Source organism: Macrobrachium rosenbergii, chromosome 40 (assembly GCF_040412425.1).
Source record: "Macrobrachium rosenbergii isolate ZJJX-2024 chromosome 40, ASM4041242v1, whole genome shotgun sequence".
NCBI classification, from domain to species: domain Eukaryota; kingdom Metazoa; phylum Arthropoda; class Malacostraca; order Decapoda; family Palaemonidae; genus Macrobrachium; species Macrobrachium rosenbergii.
The window spans coordinates 10,067,666-10,091,033 of NC_089780.1; the positions used below are offsets into that span (position 1 = coordinate 10,067,666).

The 23,368-nt window shown below is 33.3% G+C and overlaps 1 protein-coding gene across 4 annotated transcripts in view; it reads right to left on the reverse strand.

Moving 5' to 3' along the window:
• The window catches only part of LOC136826111 (uncharacterized), a 355,844-nt gene that overhangs the window by 216,529 nt on the left and 115,947 nt on the right, over positions 1–23,368 (reverse strand). For 3 of the 4 annotated variants that reach the window (XM_067083088.1, XM_067083089.1, XM_067083087.1), the window contains one exon: positions 10,632–11,061. The exons of the other annotated variant lie outside the window; for it this stretch is intronic. In XM_067083088.1, the coding sequence (XP_066939189.1) occupies positions 10,894–11,061 (168 nt within the window). In that variant the 3' untranslated portion in view covers positions 10,632–10,893. Of the gene's footprint in view, positions 1–10,631; positions 11,062–23,368 lie in introns of those variants that run through there. 4 annotated transcript variants of the gene reach the window in all.

A 23,368-nucleotide genomic window follows, 5' to 3' on the forward strand; every position in this document is an offset into this window, starting at 1 on the left:
TTACTTGCAATCATCTGCATAATGAAACTAATAAATACCCTAAGACTTTTTTGAGAAGCAGAAGTTTATTACAAGTTTCTCAATATAACAGAATCGTCAGACCAATAAAAAATTATCTGATACATAAATACATCTATAAATATCTTTATATATCTATATATATAGATACACACATATATATAAATACATACATATATATATATATATATATATATATATATATATATATATATATATATATATATATATATATATATATATATATATATATATATATATATATATATATATATATATAACACAAATCGTAAAATCGTAAAGATGTATCGTATTGTGTCAGCAAAAAGATAAAAACAACTCTAAAATATACAACTCTCTTATTGTAATGATATTATGTTAATAAATTAATTAACCCTTTAATTTCAAGTGAAGAGCTTAATCCTTTATATCATTGCCTTTATAAAAGACTGCGGAATGTCTTGGAAGGGTCACACACATCCCCGGCCTTGTTAAATTTCCTCCTATATGAAGCAAGGTATGGTTTGATATAAAACAAGACCTTCCACTCAGAACAGAACTCTCTCAGACTTATTTGTAATGAGTTCTGTTTATATATATGTTATAAAGATTTCAACACGATTTTATCATTGCAAACATCTTACATCGTGAACTAACAGATCATATGGAAGTCGCCAACTCAAGGATTAGCTAATCCAATCAATCTTTCAGGCCATGAACTCTAAAACGCGGTATTTTTCCCTAAGTCCATCCTGGTATTTCCTATTCAATTTATTTCGAAGTGACCGGTAACACTTATAATAAATAATAATGTTACCAATAACGTCATTTTCTATAAAGTGAAGATTCTATACTGGAATGAGCATGTAATGTCGATTCATTTCTGGAAAAAATCTTCTCCATGTCAGATCACCTAGAGAATTCTTTATACTGTTAATAAATGTGCACACAATTTAATACACAAACACACACACACAAATATATATATATATATATATATATATATATATATATATATATATATATATATATATATATATATATATATATATATATATATATATATAAATCAGTATATGTATCTATAAATACAAAGAAAGTCATCCCAACCAACACCAAAGAAACGCAGCACTGCTCTTCAATCGCTTCCTTTACAAACAAAAGGTCAGTGTCATCAAAAACTTTACTCTTTTCGTATACATATATATATATTCTCCTGAAGCCTAAGGGGGGATTGGCCACAGGAAAACCCAAGTTTAGATAACGGAAACCAATACCTCTCGGAACGCTGATGGCTGCCACTCCGAGTGGGGGGGGGGGGTGATGCTCGCCTAACAATAGATCTTTCAGATATAAGCCATTTATTCAATCAACTTGCCAAAGCAGTATCAGAGGAAAGTGATGGCGTCTCTGAAACTAATGGTGTGTAATCAGAAAGAGGAAATTAGGTGAGTGCTGCCGGAATAAATCTGTCGCTATAACGTACATTTTATATATATATATATATATATATATATATATATATATATATATATATATATATATATATATATATATTATATATAAACACACTTTCCAGCCGACCCAAGAAGCAACATGCAAACAGAATCATACCAAGAAAATCTGGCCCTCCCCCAAAAAAAGCCAACATTATCGGAAATGGATAAAGAAAAACTCGTGATCTAACAGGTGGTCCGCGTGAAGTGGAAGGACCGGAAGTACCTGTGAAGAAAGTGTTTAGCCTACGAAATTGAAGAATGAGCAGAAATGGAGAAATAAGGAGAAATAAGGATAACAGATAAAATGAAGGAGTGGTGATTCTGCAAGGGATATTTTTAAGAATTAAATTAAGTTAGTCAGTGAAATTTAGATTATTGAATGTCAGTTTATTTATTTATTTTACTGAATGTCAGTTTATTTATTTTACTGAATGTCAGTTTATTTATTTTACTGAATGTCAGTTTACTTATTTTACTGAATGTCAGTTTATTTATTTAAGGCAGGTGTTGCAGGGTGGGGGCTGGTTCCTATTCAGAGGGTGCCAGAATTTCGGAGGTTCAGTTTGTTTTTTCCCTCCGCATTTTCCTACTGTGTTGCTAAGTCAGAAGTCCTGTCTTCCATAAGGCAGCTGCTGTTCTTATTAAAAGCAAGAAGGCTACCTATGCTGATACTAAATACATTTGGATTTTTTAAATAATAAAACTATGGAATAGTAAATGCAACAGAACTCGACTGGCGGCATATTAAACACACATATATACATAGGTACACACACACGTATATATACATATATATATAATATATATGTGTGTGTTTGTTTATATTGCAATCATGGGGAGATGGCGGCGTTACCATGGATATACTGCTTCAGATGTTCCGTACCGTTACCTGCCATTGTCCTCTTAAGATGTTTATTCTGGAATGGTCGAGGCCATGCGTCGTCTATATACAGAGAATGAATAAATAATAATAATAATAATAATAATAATAATAATAATAATAATAATAATCGACCTAAGGACTTTACATTACGACACAACTAAATGTACCTGTATATGAAAATAAGACAATAATATTTTCTGTGAGCAGCAGATAGTGAGTGACAAAGTTACTAAAGACAAGCCTGGTACCGCAATTAAAGTTTTAATGAATTTCACTTTCTCCGTCCTGACCAAGTCCTTTCTGCCTCGCAAGCATTCTCAGACTTCCCGGATGTTAAATTTCTACCTTTCAAGTAACGTTTTCACCCGATCTATCCCACAATTCCGCGGCCTCCCTCTTCTCCCGTCATCCTCTCGTTCTCTCCCCAAGATCAAACCACCTCAAACCACTATGATCCGTCTCATGACCTACGTTAACCTTTGTAGTGCATATTTCTACATGGAAGGGAATATTTGTTTGCTGATTACATGTCCGGGGATAAAGAGTGATAACGTGAAAAATTCAGTGATAGGACAAAGACTTGGTAAGAAGGTCAGCAAAGGTTAAAAAGACTGGATCGGAATTTTGAGATGTTAGGCCTAAGGCGAGAAAGGAGGCTGCTGGATTGTGAAAAAAAAAATTAAATTAAAAAAAATCCCATATTCGAATACGTCACGAGGAGGAAGGATGAGTGAAAGGCACCGTAACATTGCTGGATGGACAGAAAAGAGAAAGGTACTTATTTAAGAACAGGAAGATCACTAGCAAGAGTGGGGTGTTTTGTGGAGTTGCGGGGGGTGTGTGGGAGGGGGGCATTGCTGCATATTGTTCTCTTTAAGAAAAGGAAGAGGCTACACCTGTGGATATATTCTGCACAGGATGTTGAAACTGAAAGATTCCTAATTAAGCAGTTCGAGAATAGATGCAGCACAGACCATTGTTTTGCTTATATTTGAAAGCACCTCTGTTTGGGAGGAAACGGCTTATTGGCGAAAATATAAGCGTGTGTAAATATACTGTATATATCTATATCTATATATATATATTTGTGTATTGTGTATATTATATACATATACATATTTATAAAATATATATATATATATATATATATATATATATATATATATATATATATATATATATATATATATATATATACATATACATATATATATATATGGGCTAATGCCTCCAACGATCTATGAAAGCTGTTTACAAGTAGTTTACTGTTTAAGCTGACAAAACACTTTCATTACAACACTCAGACGAATCTGTTTCTCTGCAGGTGCGCAAGACTTTCAATCAAACGATAAAGCAACGCTCAGATAAAGGCTAAAAACATTTTTTCTCATGGAAAGTCCGGCGAAAACACTATTTGACAGATGTGGTTCCAGACCACTTATTAAATGGATGGTACAGGTATGTTGTTGAGAGAGATTATGAGGATTTTTATGACGGAAGCAAAGTATGTGGTAGAACATGTATAGACAGAAGAGATATTGGTTTTGCACGAATGCGAGTTTCAGACAAAATTGTCACGTCTCTGTGGCTGCATAGTATTTTAACTGAAACGAAGAAAAATGTCAGATGAAGAAAATGACAAGAACGAACAAAGTTCACGGACTGGGGATAGCGAAGAAAATCACAGAAATTTGTGAAAAAAAAAAATAGAAAAAGAGAAGAAACTTAAAACTATATGTGAGAAAGAGTACGGTAATGAAACTAAATTGACACACACCAAGTAGACGGGAAAACGAATATTAATACGGATGGTTTAAATCTAGGAGTAAGTGACTCGTATAAGCATTAGGGAGTAAATATAAGACATAATGCTAGCATGAGAGATCAGGTGAGTCCTGGAATAGTTGAAGCGAGGATCTTAACAGGATGTGTGCAGAGTCTATGGAAGCCGAGGTGGGAATGTATGATTGAATATAAGCCAATTCTCCATTGCGGAAGTGAAGTTTGGCAACCTGGAGTTAAATGGCAGTGGTAAAAAGATTAGAATGCGTAAAAGAATAGATTAGTCTTTTCAGGTGGTCTGGTCACGTTGGGAGAATGGGGGAATACAGGTTGGTAAGAGGAGTGTAATTCAGACGTATATATATCTATATGTGAGTGTAATATATATATATATATATATATATATATATATATATATATATATATATATATATATATATATGTGTGTGTGTGTGTGATTGTGTATCTGACCGTGTAAAAAACGAAGGAATAAAATAGAAACAAAACAATGGTCAATTCATGCAGCAATGGTCGTTGTTAACATTTCCCAACTACGAAGAATAATTGATGAAAACCCACAACACATACACTATTAACAACTGCCAACAGCATACAAATGGACACAGCTGATCCAGGGAAATCTGAAAAGCGAAATACGCATGTATGTGTATATGTGTGTATGTACACACATATATATATATATATATATATATATATATATATATATATATATGTGTGTGTGTATATATATATATACATATATACAATAATTATAAATATAAATATAAATATATAAATATATATATATATATATATATATATATATATATATATATATATAATACATATAACTGATATACGTACTTTGAGATTTGAAGAAACCATACTACTTCTTAACAAAAACATTTTCAATTATACCCAATAAAAGGCATTTCGTAGTTGAAACATCTAATTTTCCAAAGATATGAATCATTTATGCACCGTATAAAACAATGACAAGAGATAAAAGATACTAATAATATGATCTGTCTGTCCACAAAATGCCGATAAACGGCATAAATTAGTACAGGTAGAGCGAATTAAAACGTAATTACGAACCCATCTAAAAATGTACTAAACTCCACAATAAAAAGTAATTCGCTCTATTTCCAGACACGTTTATAAATACGATTTACTGCTTTACTCATACGGAATAATGAAAGCCGATTACAAGTAAACCTCTCTTTAAAAAAAAAAAACAGGCAACGAGATATAGACAGCAAAAGAGAGGTGGCCAATATCATTAACTAAATATACATTACACTGTTCGTTCTTTAAAAGTCTTCATAGGTTCTACTCTGTTTCGTTTATATAACAGAATGACAGAGCTGAGTACCTTCAGAGAACAGATCAAGAAAAATGTTTGTTATGAATAACACTCGCTTAACTAATTACGTAGTTGCTAAAAAATCTAACGTAAAACTTCTGACAATCCCTTTTGAATTATGAAACAGGGTAAGGTAAATAATGACCAGAAATGATATGTGAGACTGAGATACACTTACGATTATGCAAATAAATAAGAAACAATCAGCGTGACGTTAAAAAAAAAATGGTAGCAAATATCTAAACACACAATAACAGATGCAGCCGAAACCGAATAAGTTACCCAACCATTCAGGAAAACCCCCAGAGGAGTATTACAAAATCTGACACGCAGCGAAACTCAAAGGACACGAACGGCCAGAGTGACTGGGTCAAGACCAGCTAACCTTCAGACCAAAACTCGAGCTGGAAATATCACAGGTGATACTTGAAATGTCGTGTTTGCCGCGTACACAGATCTCATTCCGCAGCCCACCAAAAAGTTGGGGCAGGGGAGGTCACTCCCTGAAGTTCGTGACAGCTGGGGAGTGGGTGGGTGGGGTGTTGGGGGGGGACCTACTCAAGTCCATGGCAAACAGAGCCTGTCAAACATTCGAACTATTTTTCAGCTTCTGCAGAAAACTACGACAGATCTGGGTATGCTGCAGTTGTATTTTCACAATTGCATTTTCAAATGATACATACAAAGTGTCAGCGTCAGTGTCGCTAGCCTACGTCGCTATGATACAAGAATGGCAAAATTTCCATCTATACTAAACATACTGTGCGGAATAACACTTACTATGACCGAGACCTCTTAAATATACAGTGACATTTGGACACTAATGTGAAGGACATACTGTTTCTATTTGGAAGTCAAAGGGAGGACATAAACCATCAAAAAAAAATAAATAAATAAAAATAAGTGTCAGTGGAAAGAAAGAATGATTATCAAAAACAGCGTATTACCTCCGTACCGTGAATGGCCAACTCGAAATACACCTACACAACAACAACAACAGATTTCCTTCTTCAAAAATGCATGACATTTATTTTTCCGGATCACGGAGGAAATCTCAAAATAACTCCCACGTAGGAAGTTCACGGACTCTTGCTCAGTAATACTTTCGACGTCATACTTCTCCTTTATTACTGTATTTCCAGAATTACAATTTACTAGACGATTACCGATTGATTGATTTATAGATTTTAGGCACACATGCCAAGCACTGGGGCGACTAATGCCATTCGAGAGTAAGATGGAAGAAAGGGAATATGAACGGAGGTACAGTAAAAGGAATGGCGGGGTACTAGCCGATGATGATCAGGATCTATTGAGACTGAAGGGTTTCCTTGACGCGTTAGCGGTATTACTCTCGATCATCTGGAACTCAGAGTCAGTCTCAGCGCCCAGTCTAACCGATTCTTGTGAACTGAGACTGATATTTACCTTAATTATGATTAGTTTGTATCTCCACTAATCTAGAATGAAGCCCGACTTGACGATCGATTAATATTAATCTTAATTGAGACTGAAACTTAATGCCCGATTTTCATTAAACTTGACGGAGAATGAGGGTTAAGTTATTCACGATTAACATAAATCTTTAACTAACTGATAATTAAGATTAACCTGATCACTCTAATCCTTCGGGCCAGCCCTAGGAGAGCTGTTAATCAGCTCAGTGGTCTGGTAAAACTAAGCTATACTTACTTTTATTACGACTGAATCTTTAACCAATACTTAAATCAAAACTGGAACTTCACCAAAAGTGACACTCATTTACTTCTCTCATAACATCAGTGAATAGAAAAATACATTATAATACGCAAGGAACGAATAAAATGGGTTGCAGCTTTAGCTACAATCTTAAAGATGTTAAATTTATAAAAAAAAAATATTAAATTTAAAAAGCAATACGTAAAACCAATGTGTCGTGAATCACCGCCAAATGAATATTCCCCGTCGCTAAAAACAAACAAGAAAATATATACTCGAAAGAAAAGAAAGAAAAAGGAAAGTCGTGGAACACAAAGGAAATGATAAGGCGGCACCAATTCCATGAGGAAACAGCGCAGTGAGTTTCATAAAAAAAGAGAAAACAAAAGAAGCTCGTTGAAATATTCCACACACACTTACACGCCTTTACAGATATGAGAGAGAGAGAGAGAGAGAGAGAGTGCATAATACAGGCCAATGAAGTATTACTAAATCTTGGTAGGAACAGCTACCGGAAATAATACGTCACTTCCGCCCCCTACCAATGAGTATTATGACGCAATTTTCATTATGACCAACGAATCAATTCAACATAAGAGGGAAAAATGTTAAATCATTCAATCCAATATAAGAGAGGAAAAGGTTGAATAAATTAATCCAATATAATAAGGAAAAACGTTAGATAATTCGATCATTTGTAAAAGTGGAAAAAGGTTAAATAATTCAATCCAATATAAAAGTGCAAAAACGGTGAAATGATTCCCACATGGAAATAATTCGTATCACCCATACATATATATATATATATAAACATATAAACTTTGATATATATTAAACGGTACAAATTCATTACGAAGCACAAAAATAATTCACGAAAATTCGTTTCATGTCTTAAACTTCATAACAAAAATTGGGAATGAGAGATGTTTAAGAAAAGGTGAATCTGTCTCCTTCTGGGAGCATATGACAAGCACCTCACCGACCTTTTTAGTAGACACATCTTAAAAAAAAAAGGTGGAAATAAAATTTTAAAAATAAAAAAAAGCATACGAACTAACACACAAAAGGACAGATCGCTCTCTAAAATGAAAGATAACTAAAAGAACGATAGAGAAAATTTTTCAAATAAGGTTAAATATGCGAAACGGAATGAAAAACAGAAGGAAGGAGACTATATGAAAATAATAAGAGAGAGAGAGAGAGAAGCCGAGCTAATAAGATTTGAAGCATTTCAAGCGTTCATCATTTTTCCAGCTGCCAGCCTTTTTCCCCGTCCGAAGGAATGATCTTTGTTAATGTTTATGCGGACAAAGTCTTGAAAAACATTTTCAAGAACCTGGTAAAAATGAATAAAAAAATAAATAAATATATATATAAAAATAAATAAATAAAAATAAATAAATAAAAATGAAAAAAAAATAAATAAATAAAAATAAATAAATGAAAATAAATAAATAAATCCCGCAATGGCCATGCAGGTATCAATCTACAGCTGGATATGTTACCCATCCAAGAGCCAACTACAGCCGAGGCCTCTGATGCAAATATGAAGGTATATTTAGATATAAGACAACAATTTTCTAAACATGGAAAGCTATAATGTTCAACAAAAAACAATTACCTCCAAAACAATTCAGCGAAAAATAACCTTTAGGCAAAACTAAAATAAAATGGATATTTCGACGAGAGAGAGAGAGAGAGAGAGAGAGAGAGAGAGAGAGAGAGAGAGAGAGAGAGAGAGAGAGAGAGAGAGACTACTGGAGCACGTTATCTTTGAGTTTCATGAATTTCCACTTACCGAACAGCAAAATTTGCCTATTCTCTTATAACTACTGACACATATATCTATATGATGTAGAGGAAATATAATAATAATAATAATAATAGTAATAATAATAATAATAATAATAATGATAATAATGATAATAATAATAATAATAATAATAATAATAATAATAATAATAATAATAGGCTACATATAAATCGCAAAAAAAACTGCACCGTCATTACCATTAACAAAAGCAACATCAACACCAAGAACAACAACAAAACAACAATCAGCAGAAGAAACAACAAAAACAAAAACAACAATCACGGGAATGAGGAAGTTGATTGTCTCGGCAGTCAAAAATCGGACTTAAAAGAGGGGCAAACGAACGGTGCCATACGGCCGTTAATCCCACAAAACACCGATAAATCATCCACCCTTGATATAGAGGCAGTCTACGGGACCGAACAGAAATAAATCACCGTAAGTGTTGTGAGAGAGAGAGAGAGAGAGAGAGAGAGAGAGAGAGAGAGAGAGAGAGAGAGAGAGAGAGAGAGATTAATCATCTAAACACTGAACAACTTTTCGGGGCGATGATGATTCATGATGATTCGGCAAAGGGCGGGCAATCAATGGGTCATTAAGATGCGATGAAAAGTCAAGATTCGAATGGCAGTTTTAATCACATTAATCAAATATTAGTTAATGACTAATCAGGCGCATTCTGGCTGTGGTATAATAATTAATGAGCGATCGGTGCTTGCAACAACAACAACAACAACAAAACAACAACAACAACAACAATAATAATAATAATAATAATAATAATAATAATAATAATAATAATAATAATAATAATAATAATAATATTGAATAAAATGGCTGCATTTTGCGAATTGATTTTATACAGTTTTCTCAATTACTCGAATAATTCGCTTTTCCTGTACATCAACATTAGTCAATAATTGTCCAATGTTTATATTTCGATGGATAATAATAATAATAATAATAATAATAATAATAATAATAATAATAATAATAATAATAATAATAATATTGAGTAAAATGGCTGCATTTTGCGATTTGATTTTTTACCGAGTTTTCTCAACTCTGCTAATAATTCACTTTTCCTGCACATCAATATATTAGTAAAAAATTGTCCAGTGTTCATATTTCGATGGAATAAACAGCGTATTCCTTACAGCAGAAATTCTTTATTTTAAAGCATTTCTTCTAATAATTCGCTTTTCCGGCACATCAGTATTAGTCAATAATTGTCCAATGTTCATATTCCGATGGATAATAATAATAATAATAATAATAATAATAATAATAATAATAATAATAATAATAACATGTCTTGACATGGAGTAACAAATCCACAGTTATGTATGGGTACAAACATGATTAAAAATAAATCTATACAGAGAACTTCCGGGAATCTGTTCGGAAGCTCTGTGTATAGATTTATTTTTAAATACATTTGTACCAATACATAATTGTGGGTTTGTTACTCCAATAATAATAATAATAATAATAATAATAATAATAATAATAATAATAATAATAATAATAATAATAATAATAATAATAATAATAATATAATAATGCTCTTATCTTCAGAGATGCACACACTTTCGACTTACTTTTTCCAGAACTCTCAGAAGCTAATTTCCCTAAAATGGCTTCTTTTTGGTTCGGTGTCACTAATGAACATCAGATCAGCTAACTATAACAATCAGGTTTTTTATTTGCCAGTGTCCTATCCCATGAATCATTCGACTGTCTTCTTGGCATCAAAATTAAGTACCTGAGTTGTATTCAAATCTGAATCTCACATTTGCCAAGTAAGTGGAGGCTGGTCCTCTAGAAAGCCTTTCTAATTTCGTAAACTACAGAGTATCAATAAAAAAATTAAATTTGGCGTAAAGTTATCATTCAGTAGACTATACCTGTCTGTGAAATTACTAATAATCACACTGATTAAAGCATTAAGGTCAAACAAACTTACCTTCGGCTCAGCATAAAAAAAGACACGTCTGCTTACCTGGAGAAGAGAGAGAAAAGAACATTAGTTATGGTATATACATGTATGTGTGCATGCGTATAGCCTAGGTGTTTAGGGGTTTAATGAGTGTTTAGGGTTTAGTGAGTATTTAGTGTTTAATGAGCGTTTAGGGTTTAGTGAGTTTTAGTGTACAGTGAGTACCTAGTGAATGTTTAGTGTATAGTGAGTGCTTAGTGAATGTTTAGTGAGTGTTTAGTGTTGAATGAATGTTTAGGGTTGAGTGTGTGTTTCGGGTACAGTGAGTATTTATTGAATGTTTGGTGTTTTATGAGTGTTCAGTGGGTGTTTAGTGTATAGTGAGTGCCTAGTGAGTGTTGAGCGTTCAGTGAGTGTTTAATGTTATTGAGTGTGAGTGTATAGTAAGTGCAAGTGTTTAGTGAGTGTGAGCGTATACGTCATAACTCATTCATTTTGCATAGTTGTACAAGAATAAGGAAAATTCAAATAGAAACTGAATATTCTACCGACGATCGTAAAAACGATGACAAAGATCAAGAATATCGTAAAGACATAAATAATGAAAGCATCGCCGAAGATACGGAGGAAGGATTAGAGAAGAATCCGAAGTTGAGTTAATCTGGGTTTGGATAAACCAAGATGAAAATGAGGGAATACAGGAGTAATTATATGGAGGTAAGGTTATACATACACACATATATACAATATATATATATATATATATATATATATATATATATATATATATATATATATATATATATATATATATATATATATATATATATATATATATAAACCGTCTATGCAACCGCTGTCACCTTTAATGCGTGGCCTGACAGAATGAAAATGTTCGCTGAGTAAAGCCAGTCTAAATGTCGATATTTCTAAATGCTACACGAACCGTAGAAACATTACCCACTGCAGAATCTATAATATTCCACGCGAAATCATTTAAGATAAAGCCAAAACGAAAAGACTAATTATTCTAAACCGAAAGTTCCGTTAACCCTAACACACAGAATGCTAACTATGTCTCACTGAAAGCGTTTGGAAAAGTTTGTCAGACACGTAAAAAAAAGAGAGAGAGAGAGAGAGAGAGAGAGAGAGCATGGTAAAAAAATTTCTGCGACCATTGTCGAACTACGAGGCAGCTTATGTTGAAAAAGAGAATGAGAGTTCCGTTTTTCTTTCAGTGGTCTGGTGTTCCGTGAGCGGCTGACAGTATGTGTTAATTCATCTGTCTATTATACTGGCTCCGCTTTGTGTAGTAAATAAAACTAGAGACCCACTCTGACTGTGCAAGTCTTATCCACCGCAAATAATAATAATAATAATAATAATAATAATAATAATAATAATAATAATAATAATAATAATAATAATAATAAAACTAGGGACGACTCTGACTGTGCACGTCTTAACCACCGCAAATAATAATAATAATAATAATAATAATAATAATAATAATAATAATATGTGAAGGAAATAGACCCTCTCTTAAACAGGTCTTATTGAAAAGGATGGCTGTATTATGCGAATTTATCCTATACAGGAACTTTGAAAAGATCCTGTGTAAGATAAATTCCCACAATACAGCCATCCTCTTAAATAATAATAATAATAATAATAATAATAATAATAATAATAATAATAATAATAATAATAATAATAATAATAATAATTTGGATATACATTCAGGTTAGCATCAGTTTCAAAAGACTAGAAAACCATCTTTTGCACAAAGGCCAACAACTCAAAAAAAAAAAATTAACCGAAATCCAAAAATTCGCTAAGGTATGTCGCTGACATACAAAAATAAATAAATAAATAAATAACTGGTCGTGACCAAAGCAATCATAACTTCAAAACATGTTTTTCGTAAAAAAAAAAAAAAAAAAAAAGCCGTACCAGGAAAGCCCATCCTCGCAGCAAATGACATAAAATATTTCGCGAATTTTTACATTCGAGCGTTTTCCGATTTGTGATTATAAAAGTATCCCAGTCGCAAGGTAGACTGAACCCTTCGGCTCGTTTGACGTTGAAATATCAAACAGCACGCGAAAGCTATGAAACAGAGACTGTTTAAAAAAAGAAATACTATAGTTACTGGGAAGCTTTCTCTGAGTTACCCTTCTTGACTGTTTGTAAGATGCCGAGGCACGAGAGAAATTGAAAATGAAGATTAACGCAAATGCCATGTGCAAGGCAAAACTGATCTTATAAATAAAAAATAAATATATATGTATATATGTATGTTTACACAAACACACATATTTATATATGTATATATAACGGGGGTGTACGTCTTTATAGATATACTCAAAAATATATTAACCTTCTACACATTTTACTATCATACGAAAAAAAATTATCAGTACACAGCTATGTAATAGCGACACACATAACGGACCGTCCTAGGGGCATTACGTACCATCCCGGAACTCGAATCCAGGAACCTTTATCCTGCATTCTTATGTTGGGTAAAAAGTATTACGGGAACAGCCTAAATCTCAGCAACGGGATTTCTAAACATGACACTTTTAAGACATACGCTATTGAATAGACACAGTTAAACAATAAAAAATTTTTTAGACAGTTTTATCATATGTGGCAGACTCCTCCAATTTTATTTTTTCATTTCCCACTTCGCAAATTCCTTTCTCCATCCTTATTCACATCACGTTTACTCCCCATTTGTATCTCACCTTAACAACACCTGCTTATTTGCCCGTTCATCGATTTTCACAGCACGTGTCCACCCAAACACCATACATTCTCAGTCCCCGACCACCGCTGTTAAAATCCCAAAGCTAATTTCCGTAAGTAGAATTCTTTACCTGCAACTTCTTAGCTCTTTGTCCTCTGGAAACAAATTGGTCTTGCAAATTGCCTACAGACGCCTGCGCGTGCTGGAACGGACTGTCGACCTTAAGATTATGATTAATACCTCTGGGAGGCCACGTCTCTCGTATTGTGTTCATCAGGCAAGGCAGAGGAACCATCAAAATCCCATTGCCATACTGTTCCAGGAATCTGATACTGTCCAGTCTAACAAGGCTTAAGGCGATGAGATCTACTGTACTTCCTCCTATGATACATTGTTGTCTTTCCACTCTGCTAGGCCCGAGTTCGAGTCTCCGGCCGGCCAATGAAGAATTTGAGGAATTAATTTCTGGTGATAGAAATTCATTTCTCGCTATAATGTGGTTTGGATTCCACAAGAAGCTGTAGGTCCCGTTGCTAGGTAACCAATTGGTTCTTAGGCAGGTAAAATAAGTCTAATCCTTCGGGCCAGCCCTAGGAGAGCTGTTAATCAGCTCAGTGGTCTGGTTAAACTAAGGTATACTTAACTTTTTTACCAACATTTTGGGGTTATTCTTACCCACCGCAGAACTGCAACACCGTCAACAAATAATCAAATGATTACTGAAGCACCAGCGATTTCGTTTTGCAGCAATCTTACTGCCGATGAGCTCTTAAGGAAATGAATAAGTCGAGTATACCTTAGTTTAACCAGACCACTGAGCTGATTAACAGCTCTCCTAGGGTTGGCCCGAAGGATTAGATTTATTTTACGTGGTTAAGAACCAATTGGTTACCCAGCAACGGGACCTACAGCTTATTGTGGAATCCGAACCACATTATAACGAGAAATGAATTTCGTAATAATCAAGTTTATGAAAGAAAACATGAGCATTTGCGACAAGTCTCGAAGAATCTACAGTAAGAAAAAGCCCAGGTAAGGGCGCGAGCTAAAACTAAGTGGCTGTTTCACATTTGTTTGGCCCCCTGGATATTTTTTGGATAACTTGGGAGGAAAACTGTAGACAAAGTGAAGTCCCTACATCCTTGTCTGAAAGCAAAATTTCTAAGACTTAATGTCTAATTTCTTTGTGTTCATATTTTCACAACTTTCTACAAAGAAAATAAACAAGATTTTTACTTTACAAAAGGGATCGCAGCCTATTTCAAACCCTATCACTATGTCGAAATTAAAGGTAGGATAATTTTCTCGTAGCATACATACATATATATATATATATATATATATATATATATATATATATATATATATATATATATATATATATATATATATATATATATATACGCAATATATTACATAACCATCAATTTCTATATATATATATATATATATATATATATATATATATATATATATATATATATATATATATATATATATATATATATATATATATATATATATATATATATATATATATATATATATATATATATATATATATATATTATATATATATATATATATATATATATATATATATATATATATACAGTATATATATACATACATATATATATATATATATATATATATATATATACATACACACTAGAGCACAATTTGCAAATACTTTTATAAAAACCAGTATAAATCTACGCATATAAACTCTACACACGGTGGAAAAAATATCACCAAAATAGTGGGTAGTCAACGTCCCGCCCAGATTCTGTCATTTAAGGTTAATCTTTAATCTACTCGCTATCAACAGAACAACCTTAACTTATACTGAAAGTTTAATGGGATCTTTACTTTGGACGAAAAAAACGATTTACTCTGGACGAAAAAAAAAAACGATTAGTAGATTGACGAAGGAAAAATTTTCCTCTACTCACTAAATGCGTTGCTTCACGGGAATACAGGTGTATATAGTCGTATTCATTAATATATTACTGATGGTGATGAAGACTAATGACTTTATGTGTGATTCTATACACAACATTCGGCCTTTGCACTTTATTATTAACTATGATGAGAGAGAGAGAGAGAGAGAGAGAGAGAGAGAGAGAGAGAGAGAGAGAGAGAGAGAGAGATTTAATCAATAATAATAATAATAATAATAATAATAATAATAATAATAATAATAATAATAATAACAATAATAATAATAATAATTCACCAAAATATTCTTCACATTTCAATAAAATCTTATCACTACAATATCTCAAATTTATTCTAACAACCACTTAAAAAAAAAAAATCAGACTCTCCAAATCTGTCAAGGTCACAAATACGCACCTTCCTAATATCCTAAAACAAAAACAGCCCTCTTAACAGCCACAACATCTCCCCCTCCCCGCCCCACTACCCCGCCGTCGTTTCATGCCATTCCGTAATACAACACTGACCAATACCACACGACCGCGTTTCCCCGAGTAAGTCATCCTGAATGGGAGCTTTCCATTTCTGGGGATGATCAGACGGCATAAAGGTTCGGCCCGGGAGACCATTTCCACACACGGTAACCCCACTAACAAAAGATACACCGACATGGAATCTTTCTTTAAAACATGCGGGTGTGTGTATATACGACGGAAGGAGAGAGGGAATACAGTTTACTTCACACCAACACACAAACTCATATTATGTGTATGTATATGTATGTATATATATATATATATATATATATATATATATATATATATATATATATATATATATATATATATATATATACATATATATATATATATATATATATATATATATATATATATATATATGTTATGTATGTGCGTTTGTGTGTACTGGGCTGGAGTGTAATTTTATTTGACTGTACCGGAGTATGACACTGTAACTCTGTGTAACGTACAATAAAGTTTCACACCCCACCATATAATTATACATATGTGCATATATATATATATATATATATATATATATATATATATATATATATATATATATATATATATATATATATATGCATAATTACCATATTTCCCCTTTGAAAATGGAACCTTAGGCTACAAAATGATTGGAGCTTAATCTCAGCTTACTTACAGTAATAACTATATATATATATATATATATATATATATATATATATATATATATATATATATATATATATATATATAATATATATATATATATATATATATATACACAGTATATATGTGTGTGTGTGCTGCTGGTGCGTGTGCTAGTAAAATACCGCGCCTTACCCAGGCTGAAAGCAGCTTTAAATGGCCGAGAATGGTTTTTAATAAAGGTGTATTTAGCCTAACACAACACTATTAGATCCCTACAGAAAAACTATATTTTCCACTACGTTCACAGCAAGTAGTGTCTGAAGCACTGGGCTACAGGGCCGCACATACCACGAATAATATATTCAATAATACGATTGAGTAAATGAAATAAACCTATTCCATACTTACTGAATAAGAAGAAAAGAATAAGGGACAGTTAAAGCGGTTTACGTATTTTTTCGATAAGCTTTATCGTTATGTTGTGTCATTCACTCGTTGTGATCTGAACTCTTTCATTAAAAAGAGTGGAAACGAGAGTGTCAGTAGGCAAATCATCAGTGGAAACCGATAAAGTTGTAACGCCAGTTCCCGTTTCAAATGCCCGTCACCCAAAACAGTATGGATCGTCTCTCTCTCTCTCTCTCTCTCTCTCTCTCTCTCTCTCTCTCTCTCTCTCTCTCTCTCTCTCTAAAATAAAAAAAAAAAAAAACGCGCGCGTTGGGTCACAGTTGCCATTTAAAAAATCGTTTCAGAAATGAAAAACTGGATCAACATGAACCTCAATAATAAAATCGGGCACATGGGTTTTTATTTTCCCTAAATTGTACATATATATTTAGGTAAATTTATCTAAGTCTACGATCACTGTCCTTCCGATTTCAAGGATTCGAGGAAGGAGTTAATGTCATATAAAATTATTAATTCTAAATTTTCCCGGGGGCCGTCCCGACCTTGCAAGGTCTAATGCAGAGTTGCAGATTCCCGGTGAAAATTTGTGCAAGAGGGCCAATTTACAGTTGGCCAGGTGCAACCATCTGGGAAAGGATGGACATACAGGTGCACAAACTATACATACATACATACACACACACACACACACACACACACACACACACATATATATATATATATATATATATATATATATATATATATATATATATATATATATATATATATATATATATATATATATATATTTCATTTAATCTCTTGACGCACCCGAACGGATTCACTCAGATTTATTCCACAATCATTCTTGTGTTTGTGTTCAGCGTCTCAATTTATCTTCCGTATTCCGCAATCAATCTTCTGCGAGTATTCAGTACCTCTATTTATCTACCATGCAGAAGCATTCACCCTCTAATCTTGTCTTTCGACCATGCGGTCGGTAGGTTTGCAAAATTTCCACAATTTTTTTTTCTTGTGGCGACCTGAATGAGACGTCTTGTTAGTTGTTATACAGTCAGATACAATTTTGGTATTATTCTTTTAATTTTACTTGAGATCTCTATTCCGTATCTGTGTACAGAGGTTAGTATTCTTTGTTATGTATATTCTTTGAAATGCAGTCTTATTCTGAATCCAGTTACCGTACTTAGAGCCCGGTATGCAAATATCTGCAAAGTCACAGACACAAATGCATACACAAACATATATGTGTGTATGTATGTATGTATATATATATATGTATATATATATAAAATATGTGTATTATGCATATGTATATATACACATTTATTTATATACACATATATATGTTTGTGTGTATGCATTTGCGTCTGTGGCTTTGCAGATATTTGCATACCAAGTTCTAAGTACGTTAACTGGATTCAAATTAAAGACTGTACTTCAAAGGAGATACATAACAATGAGTACTAACATATAAACACAGGCATGGAATGGAGATCTCAAGTAAATTTAAAAGCGTGAGGCCAAAATTGTATTTGACTGAATAAAAAATAACAAGACAAATCATTCAGGTTGCCATAATAAAACCGTGGAAGTTTCGCAAACCTACTGACTTCGTGATCGAAAGACAAGATTGGAGAGTCCATACTTCTTCACGGTAGATAAACAGAAGAATGATTAAGGAATATGGAAGATAAATTAAGGCACTTAACACAAACAGAAGAATGATTGTGTAATAAATCTGAGTGAATCCATTCGGGTGCGTAAAGAGATTAAAATGGAATGAAAAAAAAATACTAAAGGATGAAGAGAGCTTACTTATAGGTGGGGTTAGCCATATGCAGAGAATGTAGGAAGGCTTTAAAAACTTAGGTAATCATATCTGTATTAAAAAAAAAACGAGGCAAGACGATGGCCAATGCACAATAGGTGATGAGGGAGGATGTGCACTATAACTTTTGGAGCAGATTTCGAAGGTCATTCATGGGCTATGTTTCGTACATTGAATCTTTGCTATCAATTCTTAGAGGTCCTACATGAACAAAGCAAAAACTAGTCTTTATCTTTCCTGAAGTCATTATTTATAATAATAATAATAATAATAATAATAATAATAATAATAATAATAATAATAATAATAATAATAATAATAATAATAACAATAATAATAATAATAATAATAATAATAATAATAATAATAATAATAAGAAGAAGAAGAAGAAGAAGAAGAAGAAGAAGAAGAAGAAGAAGAAGAAGAAGAAGAAGAAGAAGAAGAAGAAGAAGAAGATTTTAATGAAACATGTCAATGAGAGGATCTCCTTTCCTAATAATAATAATAATAATAATAATAATAATAATAATAATAATAAAGTAAATATCCGACCATTTTCAGCTTAACGATTAAATTGTTGATTATGGGTTGAAAAGCCTTAAATTTCCATTTACTAAATTCAGATATCTCAACAAAAGAGAGAGAGAGAGAGAGAGAGAGAGAGAGACCTGCAACCCCTTGCATTCACAAGCAACCACACAACAATGAACAATTACAATAAAAAAAAATAAAGGCTTCCCCTGTACGGTACAAAAGGAGGGTTACAGGAAATCCATCAACTATTACAAAGGACGAGTTTTACTGACGCAACCTGCCGTTCCTCCCCACGCCTCTTTGTCAGTCGAATCCCAGACCTATATTTCTCCGGGATTATGCACAAATCCATAAAACTCCACGGTCAATGCAACCCATATTTCATTTAGTATCGCTGCTCTGCATTCTGTCTAATTCGGCCAAGAGAAAAGAGAAGGCGATTCCAGCTGGGATTATTCCCCCAAAAAGGATTTTTGCGCAAGCGACAATTACAGAGAAATGCATCATCAATTCTGAGGATGATCGAATTCGGCTGCATTTGCTCTGAACATTAGCGCCAAAGAACTGCAATAGATTTGCAGGTAAAATCTTACTTTTCAAGAAATAAACTCGACATGCATGCAGGCAGAACGCATTTCCGTGCTTTTCTTTAAAAGAGAGAGAGAGAGAGAGAGAGAGAGAGAGAGAGAGAGAGAGAGAGAGAGAGAGAGAGAGAGAGAATCCTCTTATTTATTGCACACATTGCTGTAATTATTGTCTACGTCACTGTTGAATTCTTTTCATAATTTTAGCAACTGCGATGGAGAATTGGCAAGAGTTTAATTAACTACACATATTTTAGCAAATACATTAAATACATTACATTTTGTTGAGAGAGAGAGAGAGAGAGAGAGAGAGAGAGAGAGAGAGAGAGAGAGAGAGAGAGAGAGAGAGAGAGAGAGCGATTATGAACGACGTGAAAGTCAATGGACCGAACCTGCTTCGGAGTACCGCGCAATAACGCCCGAAGAATAAACCTAATTCGCTCTTCTTTAAAGCCTCTTACTCGACGCAACGGAAGCGGAATGGCCCGATTAAAACCCAAAACAGATGGTTCTGTTTTCCCCCTCGTAGACCCTCGAGAGGTTATCAAAGAAATGTAAAAGGTGGAACCCCGAAACAACTCGCACATAAACTGGCGAAAGTTTCGGAGGCGGTCAAGTTTTATCGCCAACTTCGTAATCGGCGACAATCGTCACATTGGCCTCCGCCTGAATGCTTCTCTACTTCTCTGTAGTTTTGGAACAGGGACGTCAATGAAAGTATCTATAGGAGGGCCTGCCTTGGCCATTTTTTGTCCTACCTCTATATAATTTTTTTTTTAGGGATTTTTTTTTTGGGGGGGGGGCCGCTCAAGGAAGGTTGCGATTGCCGAGTATTAGGTGCATTGTCTGAGAAATAATGGAATTGCTTTTGAGAGAGAGAGAGAGAGAGAGAGAGAGAGAGAGAGAGAGAGAGAGAGAGAGAAAGAGAGAGAGAGAGAGAGAGAGAGAATTTAAAATGAAACAATGAATATATATATATATATTATATAAAATATACATTTATTTATATATATATATATATATATATATATATATATATATATATATATATATATATATATATATATATATATATATATCGACAAAAAAACAAAGTGACAGTATAAATGAACCCCTTTACACAAAGCCTTAAAGGATTTTATACTTAAATTTGTGAAGCTAACATACAAGTCTTCCTCCTGTACTTACAATCTATCACCCATGAGATATGTAATATCTCCACAAAATGGCTTTCAAGCAAGCAAAACCGTAACACTTCTTGTAGCTGAAACGAAGAAAGAAACACATTCCATCCCACAAACCGATGTTGGGTGTATCACTTTCCTTCCCCAAAGTCAAAATAATTTCCCCGTGGAAAATTCGGTTCGCACAGGAAACTCGTCTCTATAGTATTTTTAGAAGCCTCCAAGTCCCTAAGTTTGTATTATTTTTTTTTAAATGACCCGATTACAAAGGTCAAAGGGGCTTGACCTTTAACCTATAGATTCCCATGAAATCGGCACCGAAATTCATTACCCCTCTGGCCATTTCCCAAAAGAGATTTGTCGAACGTTTAGATCTGTCAGCTTATTACCTCTCAGGCTAAGAACGATATTTGTTTTCAGTAATCGCGTTTCTCGGATCAGTCCCACAAAAATATACACTTTTGTTTTCAGCAATCGCGTTTCTTGAATCAATCCCACAAAAATATACACTTTTTGCGTGGAGATGTTTCCAGTTTAAATTCATTTAAATGTGCATTAAGATCACATACATTATATCAAGTCGGTTTTGTGTTCCTTAACAGAATGTCCATGGAATAATTCTTAATTTTGTCTTAAAGAGTAGGTGCTAGTGTGAGAGCAGCCTAACAATAACTCATTACCAAATTAACCTTGTAACCCTCTATTGCAGAGTTCGAAATACCATCTCCGTGCAAAAAAACAAGATGTAAAAGTTGTGTGAATTTTCAAACAGCCAGGAACGCCTATAAGCCATTTGATGAAATATCGTCTAATTATCTACAATTGTAAAAAAAAAAAAAAAAAAATACACCAATGCTGAAGGTACTGACTTGAAAAAATGATCCAAAGAAGTTTTCATGATAAAATCCATGGTGAGATAGTACTTCATTTTAATAGTGATGAAGATAGCAGCTTGTGTATTTGTTAACCAATACACTAGTACTCACTGATATATTATATATATATATATATATATATATATATATATATATATATATATATATATATATATATATATATATATATATATATATATATATATATATATATATATATATATATATATATATATATATATATATATAGGTCATTCTTACTTGATATATATGTGTTATAGTACCTACAATGCTCATGCAAATTTTTAACTTCCTCGCAATCTTTCTGGGTAATCTTATCGCCGGGAGCCTACACCCAAACAGAATATAAAGAAAGGAGCTTTCACCTTCCGTGGCAGGATTCGAAAAATAGATAGATGTCTGGAAAAAGGGATCAGTCGACTCTATAAGTCCGAATATTTTTCGACCTAAAAAGCAGCAACCGATAAAACGTAATGATAAGACGGTGCGCATGAATTCGACAGATACATGTGCGTCTGACCTGAAAGAGACTTCTAGAGAGTCTTCGTAGCATGGAGAGTATTGTTTCCTCCGGATAAAGGCTCATAATAATAAGTATATTGATTGGTTAAACACACACACACATGTATGTGTATGTATATATATATATATGCACATGTATATGTGTATGTTTGAGCGTGCCTCCGTGTGTATATGTGTTTTATACATCAACAATAACTTACTCAGTTATTATCAATAAAATCTTAACGAGATAATGACCAACAATGTGAATACTGTAATGTTGTTCTTTCTTACGCCACATCATCACGATAACCCTTCAAACACGACGAATAAAAAAAGCCGACAATAAACGAGCCCGTGTATGTATTACTTTATTTCCACGTCGCAAAACGGGCACACACCGGATTATAACATCTGGCGAATAAACAACGGGAAAACGCCCGGCATCACAAAGCAAAATAATCCAAATTACTGCCCGTATGTTTTGATATTAAATCCAGCGGTGAGGATACGACCTGGATTTAAAACCTATTGCAGCCGGGAGTCAATGCAATACTATGCTGAAACGGTAGGGACTCGAAT